Genomic DNA, 23366 nt, shown 5'->3' with positions numbered 1-23366 from the left:
ATAGAATGAAAATTCAAAATGCCACCAAGGTTGGTTCTGTCCCAAGTTTCGGATCTCAGAAGCACCCAAAGGCATTTCCCCTGGTCAGTTAGACTTCTGCAAAGGTGGCTGGCAAGTTTCATGAATTTACAGCTTCAGTGGAATGGTATAGTTTAGTATTTTTCATAATACAGACCAACCCATCTGCGAGCTGGCAACTAAGTAGTCCCTGACGTGGTCTTTCATCAAACTGGTAACCTCTGAGAGCAGATGGGTGATAGTAATACCACTTCAGATCCAGCCCAAGAGTTACCTGAGTAGTCCCCTCCTGTTTTGAGGACTAGAATATTTCACACTTCCCCCCTACCTCAGCTTTCACGGCTGCAGATTGTGGAACCATCCTTAAAGGTTTAACGACAAATAAGCCCAATGCCTGTGAATAAGTTACCTTTGGTAGTTAGAGGACTTGCAGATACAGATATAAATTTCTCCCACACTAAGATTCTTTGCAGAAGTCCCTATGTTAGAGCAATCAGGAAACTCAGATGCAGGGAGCCAGCAGCTCACTCACTCTGGATAAACTAAGGTGCAGCCATTCCAGACTCCACAAGCTAGGACTGAAAGTCGCCTTGCACTCTGTAACATGCAGAGATCTGAACCAGAGGGTACCCATTCATCTCTTACAGTATGCATATTGGTTTCTAAGGAGGATCCAGATGTAAAACTAGTATTTGTTTTACTACATCTCCTGTCAAAGCTTTTGATTTTATGAGCTTCTCTGAAAAGACTGGTGTGGATATTTCTGAGCCTTCACTACCTCCAGGCAGCTTTTCCTTCTTCTGTGTTGCAGAAACCTCTGGATGAACTGTTTTGGAGCAAGCAATTCCAGAAAATTCACCCTTTCTGCTAGTTCTAATTTTCACAAATCTGTTTGAGAATTACTACACAAACATTTCCTAGTAAAACAAATCTTAGCCTCTGGCTTGCAAACTGCACTCACTATATATATTTGCTCTTCATTATGAGAAACTGCCTTCAGTATGAGAGATTGCCTTAATTCCATGGTTTGGTTACTGTTCCTTCAATGGCTGACTCTCTCCATAGCAAACAAAGAGATGTAGATTGGTCATTTAGCCTCTAATTGTTTCACATTATCATCAGAAAATCTGTAGAGCAGAGGAAGTTCATAGTGGGTTGTTTTTCTTATCATAGCAATTCAGTAAGGTTTCCAGAGGCTACAATCACAGTTAGGACCAAGATTTGGTTACAAAAAGAAATTCCACGTGGCATATGTATTGATTGTTGTCTTAAAAGTCTTCTTTCTCTCACCTTAAATGTTCATTGTTTATTTGTATTAGAATTTTTGCATCCTTCAAACTAGCTCTGGCAATTCAGGTGCAATTCCAGAATTATCAGCTGCAGATGTATGTGCTGCCCTCACTTTTAATCATTTCTTATGAGTTATCAAAACTCATCTGGAGGTATCTTAATACAGGCAAGACTCTTGCAGTTTCAGCCATAATTAACTGGTCAAATTAAACCTTGGAGGAGGATAGAAGGAGAAATTATGTTCTACTTTGACCAGCTGCTATGACATAACTGCAATCAGAGATTGCAATCAGCTTGCAATCATGCAATCAGATATGCTGACTAGTTAATGAGCTCAGGATGACTTTTTTATATGAAAAAAAGTCTACTTTTTTAGAAAATATTGTAGCATCTTTAACAGAATTACTTTGTTACTTCTGGAGTAGCACTAACCATGAAAGTACTGGTTACATATTTTTTTCCAGATCTATAAATACATTAATACCAAAAATGCAGGAACATCATTCTTCTGCATTAACTGTAGAATTATTTATGTAAAAAGGGTTCTGTAGATGTCAACCAGCCCAATGCCCTTCTCAAAAGAGGCACAACTTTGAAGTTAAAATCAGATCATGTTGCTCAGGGCCTTGTCCAATCAAGTTTTAAATACCTCCAAGAATGGAGGTGCACATCCTTGAGAAGCTATTCCAACATCTGACCACCCCTAATACCTAATCAAAAATTCCATTGGTACCACATGAATATTTTGAAAAATAAAATACCTCAGAGTAAAGGGCTAAATATCTAGGAAGAATATGCAAGAAGCACCACCTTAATCAACATGTTTGGTGAATATTCATTAACTTATATGCATAAAAAGAAGCCAATGTTCTAATTAAAGAAGCTTAACATAGATTTTCAGTTGCAGCATAGGCCAAACTATGAGAACAAGAGATGATGTTTCTTCCTAACTGGCTCTGGCATCATCCTGCACCAAGGTTCAGCTTGATCTGCCAGTAGGATTTGTTGCAACTTGTCCTAGATAAAGTGAATGACTCCTGGTGCTCATTGCTGCTTGCTGAGAGCTGCCAGGAAATTGGGCTGTTGCTTCCTTTCAGCTGATGAGCTGGAGTTTCTGTCTGTTGGGTGTAGGACTCAATTACTAGCTCCTAGCTGCCTCCCCTGCAAGTGGATAGAGGTGAACAGTCGGGTTCTACTGACCTTCTGGGTATCTGAGTAAAAGCAGACCGGGATCTGGTGCAGTGCCCTTTCCCATTTGCAGACAGACCCAAGGATCACACATTGGCAGAGACAAGGAACGTGCCTACAGAGAACAGGAGTGCACTTTTGGAAATGACCACCTGATCACGTCTAGTTACTGTGCTTTGGTTCAGAACACAATGTGCCCTGAGATTATGTCCATTAGATTCTTCACAAATAAAGCTAAATCAGAATATGTGCTAATGGAAATTCAACTAATGGTACAAAAGCAGAGCCAGTTTGAAGTAACATCCCCTCCCTGATAACACAAAGTGAACATTAGGTCCAAAGCACAAATTGTTTCTTTTAAATTCAAACATTCAAACTCATCATACCACACATCAGGAAAAAAAAAAAAAATTCAGGTCACCAGAAAAGTTTTGTACAGCCACAAAAATGTATTAATCTGTAACTTATTTTGATGCCTTTGAAGAATAATTTTAAAACTGTATTTCAATTAGAAGTCTGAAAAACCTTCTTTGAAAACTCTACAGCATTTTTCTAAATTTCACAGTTTTTTTTTCAGCTGAAACCACCAGCAGCATTAGGTTAAGTTTCACAAGTGGCTCTGTTCCCTTTCTTCAGAAACAATTTTCTACATAAAAAAAAATCCCAACAATTCCCTAACCATACTTAAGTAATTATAAATGTACTTGCAAGCACATTACACACCTATAGACTTCTTGTGGGGTAAAATGCAGAAAGTCTGCAGTGCAGCCAGTGAAAAATGGCAAAAAAAAAAGTGCAAAACATGCCAGTGGCAAATAAATATTTCAATCTACAATCTTATTTAAACTTGCTTCTTACATGCAGATACCTTTACTAGCCACCAAAAAATGCAATGAACACAGAACTTCAGGAAAACATACTCAGAAGATTGCAGCACCCCCAGTTTTACATGAGGGAAAAGCTTGCCTGTATCCACTGAGTTGAGAGCCACTGAAAGGATGAGATATAAAATAAATATTTTGTCCACAAAATGGCACATACCCAGCAAATACATTAACAGAATGTACAGCTTAAAGACTTTCATTAGGAAAGTGAGTAAGCTTTTTTTTTCAGAGTGAGAGGCAGTACCTTGATGCTCTTTTTTCCTTCCATTTTTTTGTACAGCTTATCTAACTTAACTTCCATATAAAGACTCCCTCAGAGCTTCTAGCTTAGTGGAACTTGTTAGGCAATGCCCAGCTGGTAAGGCAGTCTTGTAAAACCTTAGCAAGTTGGATGGTTGAAAAGATCCAACACTGTACTATCCATATAGAAATGGGGTAATAGACAACAGCATGCCATTCCCATTCTTTCCAAGTCATCTGGGATGAAAACCTGCCAGCTCCCTTTCAGTACTAACCCACTAGATTTCTAGAGATGTAGAAAAAATCAGATACAATGCACACATGAGAAGGAAGTCATCCCTAAAGATAATGGATCTCCAGACACAGAAGAGCTTTGTCGTGTGAGGGCTTTACGTGACCAGATTCCACAAAGCAACTTCTGCATATTTCAGACTCTTGCACCTACATTTCAATTTCTGTTTCCACATCAAAGTAGCTACATTTTCTTTTCAACCACTGTGTGAGCAAAGACTGAGGTGCAGAAGACATGTGCATATGAGCAGACAGTAACATTTTCAGAGTAGAGAAAAAATAAAGTGCTTGAGCAGCTTTTGCCAGGCCTGTTCCTCACATGCTCTCTGGATAGCCCAGCAAATAGCAGCTTGCTTAAAGCCACCAGCTGGCAGAAGATAAATATTCCACCCATGATAAGAGCAGAATCCAAGTATAAGACCAAAAGCTGAATTTGCATTGGAAAGTGATGAGCTCATGCTTTCTCTCCAGGGACCAAGGAAAGGGGGCTGGCAAGGAAGCAGGAGCAAGAAAAGGGTTATGAAACACTTTTTTTACTTCAGCTATTAATAACAGTCTCCAAGCCACAGGGCACTTGAGAGGAGGAAGGCATCTCCTTGCTTCTATTAATCTTTTTGTCCACCCATTTGTTTTGGGCTGGCCACAGGGGAGAGGGAAGCAGAGCACAAATGAAAAGTTAAGGAGGTTAAAAGGGCTGAAAAATATTTGCTCCTACATGTTTGGAGGCAGAAATTAAATGATCAATAAAAAGTCAGTGAGACAGCAATTACCAGTAAAAACTCACTGATGACCCAATAGCTCATGGAACAAAGCAATATTTCAGCACTGCCATCAAGCCAAAGAAAAAGCACAGCAAAGGCTATTCCACAGACAAGTTTCTTCTATATCAACACAAGCCCTGTGACTCTCATAGTAAGATGCTCCCATGAAGCTTGGTGATTACTGAACCCACTTCAAAACCTTTTTCAAAAGGACATCTGAGAAGCAGGGTCCCAGATTGCCAAGAAAAAAATAAGGGTGGATCCACTGATATCACTCATTCTGCTGAGTATCTGTGATCACATGCAGTGAAGTCTAAGGGTGCCTATCTCTCTGCCTTGGAAAGCTATTTTACATGCTAATTTGCAATGTAAATGTGGCTTTCTAGACACATTTAGTTGTCTTCTTAAAGTGAGAGGAACATAAGCTTTTTTCCTGTATCCCCTGTTAGTTTACAAGCACCACAAATAGCTGAGCTGGAGAAAGCATTTAGCTTTCTTGTAGCACTTCAACCTCATGTTTAAACAGCAGAAATCACAACATGACAGAATCATTCAGAATGCTTGCATGCAACATTGAGGAAATAAGGTTGTGACCTAACACAGACAAATCTCCCAGAAGATCCCACTTACAGGGGATCTTACACTTACATTCAGCACTACAGCAGTCTCTTTAAAGAAATCCCTTAAATGAAAGGACTGACATGAGCTATGCAACATCATTATGATCTTTTCATGTAGGCTTTGTCCTGCAACTAAGTGCAGGGGTGGCAGGCAGTGTTTCACAACTTTAACTAGAACATTAAATTGTGGTGAGGAAAAAAGAGAAGAAAGAATGAAGTTTGTGGCAGGAGTCATATGCTAGGTATTTATATAATTAAACTAAGGAGACAGCTTTTTCCTCATAGTCAAAAAAGAATTTTGCTTATAAGTTGAAATTAAGAGGTATTTTTCTAAGCCACATGTTACATATAAAAGGTGAATTGGCTTGCCTTAAATTTGGGGAGTACACCCCTGTTAGCATAGTTCCCATTTTGCACATTTTAAATTAAAGGTAACTAGGAGAAACTACAATTTTTGAAATTATCTCAGTTCCAAAAGCTGAAATACCAGCAGGCAACTAGCCTATCAAAGAAATTAGCAAGGAAGAAATCTAGCATTAGCTTTGCAACTAGGCTGGGCCTTTTCCCCATGAGCAGACTCCAGCATGGATAGACCAGAAAGAAGACACCCTGCTATTTCCATAGTCTGTCTCATCAGCACAAGATATAGGGAGAACAGTTTATCCATTGAGGACTCTACTGAGACTTTAAAACTGTGCAAACAGACTTTGGGCATATTCTCTCTTTGGTAGAAAAATTCCATCCTGAAATACATCTTTATATTCTAGATTCTTTAAGATTCATAAATCTTTTTTATGCTGTCCCTATTCTAGTTATTTCAAGAAAAAAATTAGGGCACTGTGGTTGGAATAAAGACATTTTCAAGACATCACTTCATACATAAAGTACTTCTGAGACAAGGATCCCCTGCAGTTATTAAATGTATGTGCAGAGTAAAGCTAACAGATGAGATCATCCCTAAGTGAGCAGAGTTTCTCCCTGCAAGTCCATAAGGTCTCTTGCCTCAAACTCTACCAAACTGAATAACTACTTAGATCACATAGCCTGATGGACAAAAGCTACTAGAACTACCTCAAACATTGAGATTATTTTTCCTGGTGAGTAGAGACCATTAAATTATACAGGCAGTATGTATAATGTCTCTCCAAAGTGAGGAACAGCTTCATGTTTGGCCACGCTCTTTCCCTGTAAAGTCATTCCCTGGATTGTCCTTGTTCAAATTATTAACTGGTGAGCCACAACCACTAAATTGCAAAGATACTCCATCTTCCTTTGTAAAGGAGAACACATTCAGAGGGACAAAAGACTGCACAGCTCACTGCCCTTCCCCTTCAAGGCTGTTGTAACTGGACTTAGTATTGTACGTGAGGGCTTGAATCAAATAAAGGCCTTGAGAAATTGAATGTTATGTAGGTATTTAAAAAGGTGTCCTGGAATAGTCAAACAAATTGAAAGACAACTAGCAGAAAAAGAAAACGAAGATAAAAATCATGATAAGAAGATCAGACAACTGTACTGTGAAATTCAAGATGAGCAAAAGCACAATTTGGTCATTCTAAAGCCTATGAGACACAGATATTGTTAATCTTTCTACCGCTGCCTGAAATCGTAAGTGGTTTCTCCCACCAGAAAGAAATTATTCTTGAAGAAATATTTGAAATAGGAAAAGTTGGTGGATGTGATCAAAAAATATTTTTCCAATTGACTGGACTGTGCCCTTACTTATCCGGTGATGAGTTTTGCAATACCATCATATGCCCTTGTGTACAGAAGGCTTAGGCATCGAGCACCTCTCCACAAATGCTACAGTAATTCATTTCTGGTGCATCAAGTTCTTGCTGCTCTCAAATGTACTTCAGTCAACAACTTTGGGCTAGAATCTCAGCACTGCTGCAGACACTGCACCAAACAACACCACGCTTCACAGCAGATGAAAATACTGGAAGGATAAACGCCCTTGCATGGGGATAGAGGGAACCAGAAACAGAGAAGGGACCAAACTTCTCTCCAGCCCAAACCTTCCCTTTGCTTATTCCCAGTTCAAATCTGCAAGGAACAGGGAATGCCAATAGCTGCCAGCTATGGAAAAGTTAGCAGTGAGATGACCTGTTGCCAGCATGATGTTGAGCAAGGAATTAAGTTATTCTAGTCAAGTCTCGAAGGTATTTAGTATCCAAGCACTTCAGCTAAGATTCATTATATTTCTCTTACAATCTTTCATATTATAATATGTGCTTTAATGCAGAAATAAAAAATAGCAGAAGCCAGCCCAACTTATGTAACAGGGCAGCAGAATAAAGTAGGGAAAACACCTATAGGTCTAAGAGCGCCAATTATTTTTTTAAATGCCAAATAAAATTAGATTGTTATAAAATCATGTGACCCTAGCTTAAGCCCAAAGCTGATGTATACTTAAATGTATTAAGGTGTGGAATGAGAATTTTTCATCCCATCAACTGCTGGGCCAGTGCAAACTGGAGGGCAGATTGGAATTTTCTTTAGGAGAGTTTTGTGACATGATGTTTCCTTGCCTATAACATACCCTTGTCTTTCAATAAATATCATCTACCACTTTTTTGCACCTTCCCATCTGAAATGTCAAATCAAATCAGAGGATCACAGTATCAAGATCTCCCATTCACTGCAATGTAAGCTGTACTGACCAGGACAAGCTGGGCTAAATATTTCTGCTGCCTGTCAAGAAAGATGTATAGAAGGAAAGACAGAATTCAAAGTGCACTGAGCAGCATTAGATAATAGAACTCCATGAATGGCAGAAATAAGCATTGTCTGAAAGGTGAGCACTACACATCTGAACACCATTGTCATCACCCAATGCATCCCACAATCCCTGTGCCTGAAAGACCAGCAGAATCCAACCAGGATTCATGGCCTGAAGTGTTATTCAGCCCTTTACAATTCAAAAACCTGCTTTATGATCCCCATCCTGACAGAAGAGGATGCAACCATATCCCAAAAGATCCATCACCATGGACCAAAGAAGAGCTCTCCTTCTAAGCACCACTTGAAAGGTGCAGAGCAGGCCTTTAACACCACACTAGTGAAATTCCAATTTAGAGAGAAGGGACTATGGAAACAGGCATTTATTCAGACACTGAAAGCTCAGGATTTATCTTTTATACTCTATACTCCTAGTCTGAGCTCTAATAAAGGCTTGTGTCTCAGTAGCCTCTGATAACACCCAATGGGACAAATGCTGTACAATTACAGTGAACAGAATCTGTGCCCTGAAGGACTTTTGCTGATCTTGTTTAGTACCTCCCCTGTTCATATAGCTAATTTTGTACAATATGTAAAGACAAGACTTGAACTGCAATGTTTGATTTTAGAAATTAAAAACTCCATGATTCAGCATCCTATGTGCTTCTGGACACATTTTTAACTGTACAGTTAATTCTAAGCCCAAGTGTCATTATATGTGTTGTATTCTATGAATGCTCCACTTTCTAGTTACTACTCTAAGACTACCTTGCACAGTCTATTTCTCTATAATATCTGAAGCTATTTATTAAAGACAGTATTTCTGCCCAGCATTAATTTACATACTATTCTCCTCCCAAAAGAGCATGAGGCTTCAGTTCATTGAGTGCAGGATGAGGTGAAAAAGATCCAGGACGATTCTAAACATGCCTCCACTGGATCATCAGCCACTCTGATGAAAACGATGAAGACAACATGCCAACCTAATAGAAAACACATTCATTGTAAAACATCCAAAACTTAAAAAAAATAAAGTTAATCTCATATTTTCTTATCTTCTAGGGTCCTGCTATATCATATTTAATTACAGCAATTGTGACAAAAATCATAGTAAAGAGTATAGCTGCAAGCTGATCTTGCCCAGAGATTCCACCCACCAGGGTAAGATGCAAATGCAGCACCAGGAAGAGACTGCATTACAAGCTCAGTGAGTTGTACTTGCAAATCAGTTTCATCAAAAATATTTCTAACTGCAGCCTACCTTAAAGGGAACAAGAGATTAAGGTGGCAGGCACAAGGCTAAAATTCGGGAGGCACTCCCAGGACAAGGAGCCTTAAGAAGGAGAAGCAAAATGCCCATCTCATGCTGCAGTAGAAATACAGTAAGGGTGCTCAAGCGCCAGACTCACTGGCAGCACAGTCAATACCCCAAACTGAACACCCAAATCTATTGTATGACATTACTGCAATCAGCTGAAGACGGCACATGTCCTCCTCAGGCAACAGACCAGACTGATCATGCCTAGAGGAAAGAACACCCAAGTTTAGATGGTTAACAGAAGGGGTTACAGGGCTTGTGCTTGTAGCTACACAATTGGGCAACAGGCATAAAACAAAGGAAAAAGGAGCTAGCAGCACAGAGCTCTAAAAGGAGTAAGAAATAAAAAAACAAAACAGCCCAGTTTCTGGAATTTATGCCAGTATATCTTTGTATAACTCATTTGCAAATGTGGTAAATTTTACACCTTAAGGATTAAACAGCTTTTCTGAATGTAGCCACAACACAGCCACAGCAGATGCAGGATCATCCCTGCCTCAGTACAGGGACATAGTTCAAGTAAAATAGTCCAAAACTGGAATATCAGCAAGTGAATGGCTTTCAGATGTGCAGGATGTGACTTTATCCACACAAAAAAGAAGCCTTTGCCAGAACAACACACAAAGGCAAGACTGGATGTTGACACTTCATAATGACTAAAGAAAAGCTACTTAGGAAATACTGAATTATAGAATAGGTTGGGTTGGAAAGGACCCTAAAGACCACCCAATTCTAACCCCCTGCACCAGACAGGTGCACCTTTCACTAGGATCAGGTTGCTCAAAGCCTTATCCAACCTGTCTTCAAACTCATCCAGTTCCAGAGCTTTAATATGTTTCTGACATTTAATAAACATCTTTCCAAAATGAAAGCAAGTTATATAGAATTGTAGAGAATAGCAGAAACAAATATCCAGGTATTATTTCCCACATTCCAGCAAAAATCTTTCTTACTGGAAAATAACCAAATGAAATGAAAAATAACAGTATTCATCTGTTACTCTATAGACTCAACTATGGAATAAAGAGGTTACTATGAAATTGCATGACAATAACATACTTCAAAGAAGAATACAAAGTACTCTTGACATGTAGATCATTAAGAACACTTAAGTTGTCTTGAAAAGGAGGGGGCAAAAGAAAATACCTCGATTCTCTCTTTGGATTTCCTACAGACTTGGTGACATTTATTGTAATCCAAGAGTGCTGTGGCAAGGACAAGGAACTTTGGTCTTGGACCAGGTTCCCATGAGCCCAGGTACTGTGTGCTTGTGAAACTGTCACAGACCCAATTTCTTCACTCTTTGTTAAAAATTTCAAGTGCTTCTGCATGTCTCCAATATCACACCTATAAGGTGATTTTATACTGGGGTAGAGAGATGTATTTAAACAGTCAAAAACATAGCTAGATATACTACTAATATTCAAAATCCAAGAACAGACATAACCAAGTGGAATGATCTCATGATGCTCAAATTGTATATGTCACCCACAAGAGTTGTTACTTGAGACCAAGCCTGCAATTTTATTATTCATATTATACCAGGGCAAAAAAACAGAGTCTGAAATAATACTCGTTATTTAAAAGATTCAGAATTTTGTACACCAAAATGAAGTAAGAAAATGCAGGCTCTTGGGGTCCCACAAGGAACCAGGACATAGTCATGTAAGCTGCCCATTGCCTCTGTGGCAACCTTTAAGGCTCAACTCGTGCTCCTCTGATTTTTCCCAATTAGGATAATTTAAGCCTGAAGCTTTGATCATTCTGGAGCCCTGATTCCATACCATGAAGTACAAAAACAGTAGAGATTTACTTCAAACGGTTGCACATGACCCATGGCAATAATATAACACCTGAATCACTTCAGCACTGGACAGCTCTGCAACTTCTCACCACTGACACTGCAGAACTAGAGAGGCAAATATGCTGACCTGAACATAAAGCTGAGAATGATTTCCCTTCAGCTATTACTCCTAATCCTATAAAGTGAATCTGAGAAATACAATGTGGCCGTTGTGCACAGCAGTTGAAAGATGCCAGTCTCACTTCTAATAGGAGAAAAGCAGACTCACATCACCACTCCTACTAGGAGAATATTTATGAGGAGATTTTAAAATAGTTTTCAAATTATGCTAGATATAGTCAGTTACTTGTCTCTATCTGGAGAATGCTGGTGCCTGCTGGATCCTCAGCTCAGAGAGAGTTAGAAAGGATAGGGACAATCACTCAAGTGCCGTTTCAGAAATGGGTACCATCTACTTGCAGCAATGTGCACATGTACAGCTGTGTTGCATCAGAGATTGAGTCAGGCATTGTGAGCAGCATTGCTCTGCCACATCCTTTAAAAGCAGGATGTAAAGTTCTGACAGTATCTTTCATTAGGATTAGGGCTATGCTGCTCCCATCAGTCAGAAGGAAAGTAGAAGCACTGTCCTGCCAGAGTCCATAGCATGTCTTGGCAAGCAGGCCCAGATTCCTGTGTCATGAATTACCTGGTTGGAAGAACTGCACCTTGTTTCAATATTAAAAATAAATACCCCTTTCATTGATTTAACCTTTGGTCCCTTAACCCTGCAGTTCACCTCTCTGAACTGCAAACAACAATCAACTCACAAGTATTTAGGGAAGGACAATAGTTTCTCCCTATTTCAGATAAGGAAGAGTGAACCGCACTATTTAGCATGAACCCATAGCAGATGATAATGAAATGAATTAGCAATAAAAATTTATTTCATGTATAAAAACCTTTTAAAAGAGAAACAAGCCAGGCTCCAAATTACCATTAAAATTAACTTCCATTGATGCTCTGCCAGTGCTGCTGAACAAATGTTCTTTGCAGAAGCCGAGTGGATTGATGATTGAGTGGTATCAATTAACATGAACTGTTGTGCTAGTTGCTTCATCTGGAGATCAAAGTATTTTGTTTAAAGAGAACAGAAAAATGCAGCACCAATAAGGTTTCCCCCTTCTACATTTCCATTTCCAGCACCTCATCTCTGGCACGACCAGCATTCTTTTCCAAGCATAACTCTCTGTATTTAAGTAACCATCAACCATAAAGTCAAAACAAAAACTCCATCTTGTAGGAAATAAAGCTTTAAATAGAATGGTTCACAGACCACAGGCGACTGAAGTGCTGTATTACAACACACACAGCTACCTATGGCCGAGTGATGTTCAGGTGACTGCACGCAGCTTGTGCTGATTTCTGTCCCTGTGGCTCCCTGGCAAGATGACAAATCTCTGTTCAAGGTGGCTGCCTGTTTTCCCATACATTTTCAAGCAACACTACTGAGTCTTTCAGCCCTGTTCCTTGTCAAATATCAATATGAGAGTGTGATGCTTCTATTTTCCTCAGCTTATAAACCACCCAGTTTTGTTGATCCATGCCAGTGAGCTGCAGCTGGAGGCATCTAAGCAATAAGCAAGTTGTGACAACAGTGAAGGAGCATCAAGAAGGGGAAGTCATATTGAAAGAATTATGACTGCCCCAGAAACTCACACACATTCTGTCAGGTCACTCAAAACACTCCAAATCAGCAGTCTAGACTGAAGCAAGTGTCTGGGGAACAGAGCACAAACTATTTTGGCCTTAGTGATTTGTGCCCAGTCATCAAATGAATGTTTTGTGTTCGACCCAGGCAGGGTAGGACAGGTACACAGGCTCTGTCTCAAGGCTTGGTCTCACCAGAGTTTCTCCGTACTGACTGCAAGTCCCACTGTGACAACCAAATTCAACTAAGTAGTCTACCTGGATCTCCAAGCAGGCAAATTCACTACAACACATTCCAAATGTGGGATGTTAGCAAACACACCTGGTTAAAGCCACAGGAAACAGATTCATGAGATTTGTTAATATAAATATCCATATTAGCACAACAGTTATGCCTGAAAGGAACAGACAGTTTAATATCTAAAGTACTTGCACTGCTTCTCTTTACTCTTTAGGGGAACAGAAGGATCTACTCCAGCAGCTGTAGCCAAACTTGACTTCACTTGGCTCTAGCACACTCTCCCTGCTAAATCCCAAAACACCCTGTAGAGACAAATAACAGCAGGTATGGAAAGGAGTTAAGGAACTGACAAATGCCACATTCTCTTCTGTTTTTCAATGAGGTGGAAAGTCAGTGAAAAAAATACTCATGCTGATGGCAAAAGCTTCAACAAAGAAGACTCGTATCAACAGAGCAAAACTATCAGCTGTGAGAAGGCAGAGATTAAGACTGAAGCCATACCTGAAAGAAACCCCAAAGGTACAGCCCCACATTTTGGAGTCACCCAAGAAAAAAAAAAGCCTAAACTTTACTGCTTCATATCTATATTTTAAGACATTTATAGCTGGGATTATACACAGCAGTTGCTTGCAATAGCAGAAGACTTGACCAATTCAGCAGCTCCCCCTAGTCCTGCACAGAGATGTCAGGAGAAGACAGTAAAAATTATCGGTATTTCTTGGACATGAACAGGGAAAAAACACAAGAGTAATTAAATATTTTAATTCTCCTCTCTAAGTTCTGCCCATATGGCCTCACTACATTATTTGAAGTACTCTCTACTCAGCTAACATTTTTATTAAGAGTAAACCACCTCTAGCCTCCATTCCACTTTAACCATCATTACCCACCCTTAAGACTTGCTCAGCACAGCCACTGAAAGTCTGAACAGCAGAGCTACACTGCCTTGTACAACAGAGCAGCAGGGAATACTTTAATTAGTGTTTTCTTCTGAAGGGTAAAAAAAATATTCTGAAATCACTTTGCCTGGCAACAAACTGCTTCTTTCACACTATTGGAGAACTGAAACTGAGTCCTTCTTCATGTACTTTCTTTAGTTTAATTTTTTTGTTCTTTTGTTTTACAGATTTGCTTCTATCATGATGAAAGCTACACAAAATATTACAAAAGTGATGGAGAAGAGAATGTCAATATTAAGGGAAATTAAATTTTCATTTATCCTGCAAAAAGAAGTTAGACAAGATGGGTGGGAACAGCCCCAGTGGGAAAAATAAAAACCCTACAAATTCCTTTATTTCTCCAGATTTCCTTTGCCTCCTTCACAGGGTGGCTCGGTTCATTGGCTCTGAACTCAGAGTGAAACAGAGGTCACTTCTACATTTCAAAGCAGGTATGGCTCACACACACACCAGGGCCAGAAATCTTCACATGGATCAGGTTCTGGAGCTATTCCCCTGCCAAGCTGGGCATCCAGTCACCAGCATTTCAGAAACAATTAAATACATGTTTTCCTGCTATGCAACGAAGCACATTTCAATAACATTCTTGCATACTTATTGAAATGTTTTCCGCTGGAAGATCTCCAGAATGATAAACATTCATTAATCACCATAAAGCTGCATGAAAACTACATCAAATAGGTGATCAAAGTCAGAGTTGGAGGCCATTTTATGTTAGGTCAACGTCATGCTGCTCTGCAGACACACTGCCAACTTCCTGCGAGACATTCCAGCCCCAGAATTACCTTTCTTGCAAGAAAACACTTTGGCCAACAGCACCCCTGCATTTGCCAAGCATCCCAAAAGCTCTGGCTGAGAGAAGAAAGGGCAGATCCAGGCATCCATGAACTGATAAGCTTCAACTAGCTTAGCAGCTGAGCCAGACCACAGATTGTCAGCACAAGTGACCTTCAGGCATCTCTAAGGAAAGCCCATGGGTCGGGGGGAAGAAGGAAGGGCACAGCCAGATCCCACATTTTCCCACAGGCCATGGGATCACAGATCTACAGCTCAGCTAATTGAGTTGCCCACACCTCAGGAAAAGATGACAGAAACCTTTGCCATGGTAGCAGGTGGCTCTCACTGCCCAGACGGCACACAAGAGGTTCTCAGTGAACAGCCCAGAGCGTGAAACTTGACTGGAGTTAACAGAACCCCAGAACACACACTCAAGGGCTAGTCTGTGTTGAAATAAGGATTTTGACATGATTTTTGCAATAAAGGTAAGATTTTTCCTGAAAAATCATACTAGCAGAAAAGCCAATATACTGTGTTACAAGCAAACCACTTGATACTAACGTAGCTTATTTTTGTTCCAGAGCAGGAACAAGCTTTTCTATTGGAAAAGCTGGAGCTGAAATAAGAAAACTCAGGCACCAACATTTTTTACAATTAGAGAAATTGCTAACACATCACGAGGCTGTTTGAATTTTATACCCATGTGGAAGAAAAGACTTGAAACTCCATTTGCAGAGAATTTGCACTGCAGAGTACTGCTGTGTCTGATGCTCAATCAGAAGAACATAGAAGTTTGGGTACTTTCATTTGTATACATGAGTATTCATACATAGGCACGTTTTAATTAAGCTTTATTAATGTACTTAGTCTATTTTCTCACTGTAATTATACAGTTATGCAGAAAAACATTCAAAAGCCTAGATGACTCAGGAGTTTGACAGCAAGATATGAACTGCCAAATTTAGTCAACAGTACAAACCCAGCTACCCAGCTTAAATCAGTAATCTGGAGCAGACAGTCATTTAAATACAACTCTGACAAGTTTTATCCTTTTTTCTTTGTTAATTGTCTGCTAACAGGCTACAAATAAAATCTGAAATTTATTCATTATTCAAAATGATTCATAAATGTCTTCCCTGACTAACCCTCAGCCTACAAATATCTTAAGCTATGGCTGTCACAACTAAGTAAACAATTTGCAATTCATGGTGTAACTTATGCAATGAATTTCTACACCTTATGTAACCAGCTTGAACAGTTTAAAGAGCTGACAAACACAGCATACATTTTTAATTGCATACTCCCAGTTAACAGTTGGGTGGTTAAAGGAATCACCCTCCCTGGAAACACACAGTGCCATGTGATTTAGGTTGCAAATACCAAATCTTTTGCTTGAGAACATGCTTTGAGACTCACTTTCTTTGCCCACACCAAATGAAGTAGGCAAGCCTTCAAGCTATAAATGCTTTTCCACACATCCTTATGCTGTTGTAGTAGTATTAAAAGCTTCCATTTTAAGCATGATTTTATAAAATTCAGAAAAATACAATTTATTCTATCTTCTCTAAAGTACTGTAAGATCTGGAAAAGGCACATTTACATGGAAGCTACTGCATTCTTCCTAGTGCCATAAAGTGTGTCCATAAGCTCTGCATCAAGGATTGGGGTCACACTAACATGGGCCATGTGCTCCTCTGCTCTCTTCCTGATGCTGCACTCTACTGCAGGTGTTAAAAACTAAATACATGAAACTACATTGCAGAAGATGGCTTAAAGCAGTTCCTCAAACAAATTAAAAGCTTCAGACAACCTGAGTTGACTGTTTGTCTCAGAATTCAATTCCACCATTTATCACCACACTCAATTCTGTCTTGTACTGAACTAAAATTTTACATTTCAGTTCATTATTAATCATTTTTTCTATATGTTTCTCCAAACTTTGCTCTCATTGGAGCCACAGAGCTTGATGATCTCCTGTCTTGCCCTCCACTTTTTTTTGCTGAGGTGCAAGCCAGATTTCTATACCATTAATAGGGCTCTTGGAACCCTTTTAATTGTGTGTTAAGTCAGGAGAAGGAAGGTGACTTTAATGGGACTACTACTGAACATGAGTAAAGCTCTGAAATCTAGCCCTACTGATTTAGCTTTGAAAAAAAAAAAATTAACTCCTAAGCCAATCATCCCAATGTCCCAGTTTTAGTGTTCTTTGATTTCCCCCAGTATTGCTTTGATAGAAAAGTTAAATATTGCTGTGCAGCCAGGCAATAGCTATCAATAGTTCTGGAGCTCTCTGATGCTTTGCCCCACTTATAACACACTTGAAAATCATGTCAGTTTAATATGTGTTCTCACGCAGGTAACAACTCCTATTTTTCACTAAAAGGAACTATTTCTAGACAGGACTGCCCAATAGCAACAAGAGTTTTACAGGAGCCCAGGCATGAAACAGCAAGGCCCCTCCATGAGGGCATTGGCATCACATCTCTGAAATATCTCTTGACAATGAGTATAGGGCAGTGGTGAATTTGATCCCAGGACAGTGGTCTTAAATTAAAAAACCACTTTTCACAGCCAAATAATCAAAGCCCTCCATGTATTTTGGTTTGTTTTTTCATATTTCTGCCAACTTTCAGTACAATACTTTTACAGAAACATTACTGAAAATTTCAATATAACAAAAAGGAAAGAAGAATTTCCTTGTAACAATTTTAAAGATTTTTAAAACATCACTGAAATTTAAGGGAGGAAAGACCAAAAAAAAAAAAAAATAAGCCTATCTTGAACTACCAAAAAAACCCTACCTAAAAAGTCTGGTACTACCTTTCCACAACTATGTTCTCATTTTTCAGACAGCTCTCACCCCTGGGACTCTGTCTGTCCTCAAGATTTTTCTTTACCAGTAGTAACTTTACCATGTTCCTGATGATTTCCCCTGGAGGTATAAACAGCCCTGTGTACTCCCCCTGTCAACACACACACGTACTTGTATTTCCTTCCTTCCTGCCCATGTTCCACTGCTATTTTAGTCTATTTTTCTGTCTAGACAAATTTTACAGCTATTTGTATTACTGGGCTATCCTAATAAAAATACCCCTGTGCAATCTGCCATCACTGTGCCTGTGCCACTTAAGATAAATATAAGCGCACAAAATAAAGCTGAGAAGGCACATGAGCCTCATATCTTTTGGATATACAAGAGTCATACAAATATGAAATCTGAAAGCAGTTATTGCAGCCCTTCAGAGGAGGATTTATTTGACTGTTTTCTGAAGAAAACCCCCACAGTATAGATGATGGTCCAAACAATCCCACCTCTAGCAGTATATCCCAGGCAAATGATCTTTCTAGACAAGACCATAGCACTTACAAAAAGTAACATCAAATTCTGTATTATGAGCCAACTGCAGAGCAGTAACCTTTTGTATTTTACCAACACTTCCCACAGTATTTTCTCTATTAAGACTCAACTCTGAGGATGTAGCAATTAAACTCATGGAAGACAGCAGAAAACCTACCCTGAGTATCTGGGTATTTTTAATTTTCTTCTGGTATCAATAACCAGAAGAAAATTAAAAATAAGCCAGTATTTGTCAATCACATATGTTTTATAACTCTCAATATTTTTTTGAGCTAGATTGATTTTTTTTCTGCACATTTGGAATGGATGTTGTCAAACAATGCACAGCATAAAACTCAAATATCAATGAGAGTATTAAAATTTAGACCTTCGACATAAATCCTGCATGAAAGAGACAGCCTTTATAATACTTTTGCCACTTATAATATTCCTCTCAGCAACACCTGGCACAAGACAGCAGTTATCCCCTAAAATCTCATATGAAGTGATATCTATCACAATAAAATACATTTAATATAATCACTTATAATACATAAAATGTCAATTCAATTAGACTGCCACCATTACAGCTTCCTGGTAATAATTTGCTCTACAAAAGTGTGACTCTTCCTATTTGTTACTCTAGGGGGGAAAAAAGTGGTGATACTGCACTATGTAAGGGACCATCAAAAGAAAAGAAAGCTGTCAGAGTCACTGGCTTCAGCCTATTGAAACTCACAGACCTATAAAGCACTTCAAATGGAGGTATGGATCCCTAAATAATGAATTTAAGCCTAATGGCAACAGCCTCACTTTTCTCATTATCTTTCACAAACCCATAGAAATAGTTCCTGGACCATTGGTCGAAGACCATTACTTTAGGGCAGAGAAGAATTACATGCTGACACTCACAGTACTGCTGACTGAGTCATAAGGTGAATAATTACACACTCTGCAGCAAAGCACAAACTCCTGGGGCTGGCCAGTCCGAGGCTCTGTGCCAGCACACAGGGACCTGTGTGAGTATGGCTCCAGTAAGCAGAGTCAGTGGAAGAAAGGAAGCTACACACAGGTGTTAAACTGCACACAGCAGTATTCACAAGGTAAGTGACTCAAACAAGGTTGCTGCTTGAAAGCTTTTAACTACCACCCTCTCTTGCAAGTCACCAACCCCACACATTCAAAAACCCCAAACTGAAAACACAGCACTAAAGAACAGGAAGAGTCTCATTAACTCAACTGAACACATTTTTCCTGATCCCTTTGGCCCTTGAACCTTTTGTGGGAAAGTGTTGACAAATTCTCTGTTGTTTAAATTTATTTTCACTTACTCTTAAGTAAACATAGACCAAACACACATTAAGCACTTTTTCCCTTACTGCTCGCTCACCAGCTCCACAGGCCCAGTCACACCAAGTCCTGATGCCCTCCAGACCCAATCATGGATCCATTGTGTCCTGCCAGGGCTGCAACAGCTTCAGGGGAAGCTCTCAGGCTCACATAAACCCCAAGCTAAAGCCTCTCTAGATTGAAAACAAAGAAGCTGAACATCCAGCCTGCATGGGGACAACTTCACAGGCCACTGGTTTTGTTACCGGGATCACACAGAGCTGTTCAACAAGCCAAGCCTGCATCACCAAACCCCAGCACTCCCCAGGGGGATGTCACTGCCTTAGGTGGCTCAGGGAACAAACCCCCACAGCTCCTCCTAAGAGGTGATGATCCCCCAAACCAACAGCCAAGTCTCTACAGGCCAAGGGAAGAGCCAGGGAAGAAAAAGATGCCATGTTATCCCACAACTAATGTGGTATTTTCTCTTGCTGCATGAGCCATGAGGACATGGGGGAGGTACCTGCAGCAGGTCCCCTGTCACCTCCCAGAGCAGGGAAGCTCCCCATCTGAGGAAAATTCCAATTCTGTACCACGGAGCTGCACTCCAGGGTACACAAGGGGCCTCAGCCAGCCGCTGCTTTTGCTCACACAATCTGCATGCAAGAAGAGTCCAGGAGATCACCAAAACCTACCCTGCTGGTTTGGACCACAGAGGCCACAGCACCTTGGTCCCCAACCCACAGGGACACCCCAGCACCAGCTCTGAGCAGCCTCAGGGGCATCCAGGTGCACAAAACCAGGCCCTGCCTGTACCCAGCCATGCACACACCTCCATCAAATGGTGGGAAGAGCCTCACGAGGGGCACAGACCCACAATACAGAGCACAGGGGCTGGTAATGGAGGCCATCATCACAACAGTGAACAAGCTAGGACCATGGCACCTCCCAAAGTGTAAACCAGAACCTTACAGCAGAGCTCAGGGAAGAGCCAGCACCCTCAGGCAGGGCTGAACTGGCCCCCAGGCTTTGTGGGGGGCCCATGTGGAGCCAATTAGGGCCGTGAGGGTCCATGATTGCCCCCAGCTGGCACCACCTCTGCTGAGGAGCCGCTGCCACCAGAGCCTTGTGGAGAGAGGAGCTGGTTTTCCCCACAGAGACAGGGAGGAGCCGTGCCCCGAATGGAGCTCTCCATCACCGCCTCAGGGGCTGCCTACAGTGTGGGTCACTGGGCTGAGGATCACAGCTGCTGCAAATGGTGTCCAGTCAGGATGTGGCCCTGCCGTGGCCAGGCTTGAGTGAACTGTGGTGTTTCCTTTTCCCTCAAGAAAACTTCTAGCTGATAAAAGGCAAACAAATTCCCTCATAAATGTTGCAGGATTATTAACAATGATCTTTTGGAAGCAGCAATTAACAGCTAGGGGCTTTACGTATCTCCCCTTCCAGCAGTAAACAGCCACTGAAATAAATGAATTGTCAAGCAAAGAACAAGAGAAAACTGCACAAAATTTCCACCCTTGCACCAGAGCTTGGATAACACTTGTGCTTCTGTTTTTTACTTGCCCCAATCCTCCAGAAACTCCTTGCATGATCAACCCTTCCACTAATGGTCCTGGATTTTTTCTGCACCCCACCCACAGTCCTGAGGCAGTGCCCAGGCAGGTGCCCACCAAAAATGATCTCTGGAAATATTTAGCAAGCAAGGACCAAAGGTCTGATTCAGAGACTCCATCTTTGGATGTCCACTGTGCTGTAAATAAACAAAATTAAAGCAGTCTGAAGTTTACTTGGGGAGGAAACCAACACTAACACTAACACAAATCTCATCCCTGAGTGTGTTGGGGTTCCTCTATAGCCTACACTCACAAGAGAAGCTGGGTCTCTGGCAAGGAAGTAATTTGTGAATCAGCACAATGGAAGAACCAAAAAAAAACAACCTTTGCTCTTCTTATCTGTGTGGCAAGGTACGTGATGGGTAAGCTCACCAGATTTTCATGGGTTTAGACTGGATATGAAGATAACATATTTGAAAGATTGGGCTAAATTAACAAGATTCTTGAAACTTGTACACTCATTGGGAACATAATACAGAAGTCATAACCATGTAGCAATAAATCAATATGCAGATTTGGTATGTTGGGTTAGAAGAGGTCATTTGAATGGCTGGTGCATTCACAAAGATTGTTTTGGAAGAAACAAAATGTGTGGTAGAGGAAAGCTGTCTGAGACAGGTGAACAGGTAATCTCCAGTTCACCTCTCTTCTAGAGCAGGCTGACTTCATGCAGCACAGCCTCCCAAGTTTTGCCTCCAGGGCCTGTTACTTACTTCTGTAGCTACTTCACTGACAACACAGTACTATATGTTTTGACAGCAGAAGGTTCTTTGTAGTTTTCAGACTATTTTGTCACTTCTTTCTGTGTCATTTATGATATACTCCTTTAAATCACACAAAGTAATTCTTCTCCTCTTAGCATTAACACCCACCAAATATTTGTAGTCTCTTCGTGCATGCCCACCTTCATCATCTCTTACCCACATTAAGCACACCTAATCTTTCAACCTAAATCAATCCTGAAGCTATCCTAATAATTTTTTTTCTTTTCTTTGAACTCCTCTCAGTTTGTTGAGACACTCCTATTAATGTTTTGTGCAAGGCTTGATGTGATAGTTTTAGATGTATATGCATAAGAAGTGTATAGAATTAATCTATTACCACCTTGAACTGCAATATAATACTCCTGTATATGCAGTGCAAATACCGCTTTGCAGATTAATATCGAATGCCCTATCCCTAGTTTCTGAGCTGATCTCCAGGCTTTTGATTCTTTTTGAGAGTCATGAGTTCCAGATTATTTTCATATCTTGCTTTTTCCATTAGTAGAGACACAGGTTCTGAAAAATCTCAATAGGAGGAGCAACAGAATAGAGTATATAGAATAATGAGAAAAGAAGGCTTCAATGTATTTTTCAAAGTCTCCATGACATTTTGCCCTAAAGAAAAAATTGGTTTGGCTGAATTCTTGTTTTGTCTCTGTGTGTACAGTGATTACTGCTGGGACAGCAAAGGACCACCAAATCCCACAATGTCACAATCCTGACACCACTGCAGAGCATCATCCATCACTATATACAATTTTTATAGCCTTGGATTATGTGTAGCTGCATGCACATGGTGAAGGAAGCTCAGTGACAGGATCACAAGAAGGCATGTGGTACAAAGTCTTGCTGACAGATGGACAGGAGATTCAGAAGACAGTGAGAAAACAGTATTGAAGAAAGGGACTCAAAGTCACCCAAATCATACATGGGACAAATGAACAAGTAGACAGAGGAGGATCCCCCCAGACATCTTTAAGAGGCCCAACCTAGCCTCATTGGTAAGGTCTAAGTCTCCTCCCTTGCCTGAACTGATTGCTGCCCACTCACTGTGTTGAAACTCCTGAAAAAACATTAACCTATGTGTCCTGCTGCGAGAGGCCACAATTGCTGTGTGCTGGCCACATCTGGTTCTTCCAAGACAGGAACATTATGAGTTACATCCTTTGCATGGGAAGACACAGGTCTGTGCAAAAGAGGCAGGAGATGAAGACTAGAAATAACAAGCCAACTTGAAAGGACAAGACTAATAATAATAAAATGGGACTAAGGAAAGGGACAGAAAGAAAGGGAGCAGAGAAGAGCAGGGATCAAAGGGGCAGGAAGATTTCTATTATGAAGGGTCTTAAGAAAGGTTGTGACAGCCCCAGACTGTCACAACCCAGGGTGGCAGACTGCATCAGACCACTAAGAGCACAATTTCATGTCACACACAAATATTATGCACAGGAAGTCCTGGCAGCTTCCAAAGGGGCAACCTCTGCATTTCAAACACACAACAGGGCCCCAGACTGAGCCACTA

General features: G+C 40.5%; 1 protein-coding gene across 2 annotated transcripts in view; it reads right to left on the bottom strand.

Annotated features, from left to right (window-relative positions):
- The window catches only part of LOC107204196 (transmembrane protein 178B-like), a 58280-nt gene that overhangs the window by 5664 nt on the left and 29250 nt on the right, over positions 1-23366 (bottom strand). Inside the window, exon 1 of one of the 2 annotated variants that reach the window (XM_033514773.1) lies at positions 20300-20420. The exons of the other annotated variant lie outside the window; for it this stretch is intronic. Within the exon in view, the coding sequence (XP_033370664.1) occupies positions 20300-20381 (82 nt within the window). The 5' untranslated portion in view covers positions 20382-20420. Of the gene's footprint in view, positions 1-20299; positions 20421-23366 lie in introns of those variants that run through there. 2 annotated transcript variants of the gene reach the window in all.

The sequence above is a fragment of the Parus major genome, chromosome 1A, assembly GCF_001522545.3.
Source record: "Parus major isolate Abel chromosome 1A, Parus_major1.1, whole genome shotgun sequence".
NCBI classification, from domain to species: domain Eukaryota; kingdom Metazoa; phylum Chordata; class Aves; order Passeriformes; family Paridae; genus Parus; species Parus major.
Note: the sequence above shows the minus strand (reverse complement) of the source record. Positions and strands in the feature narration are given on the sequence as shown.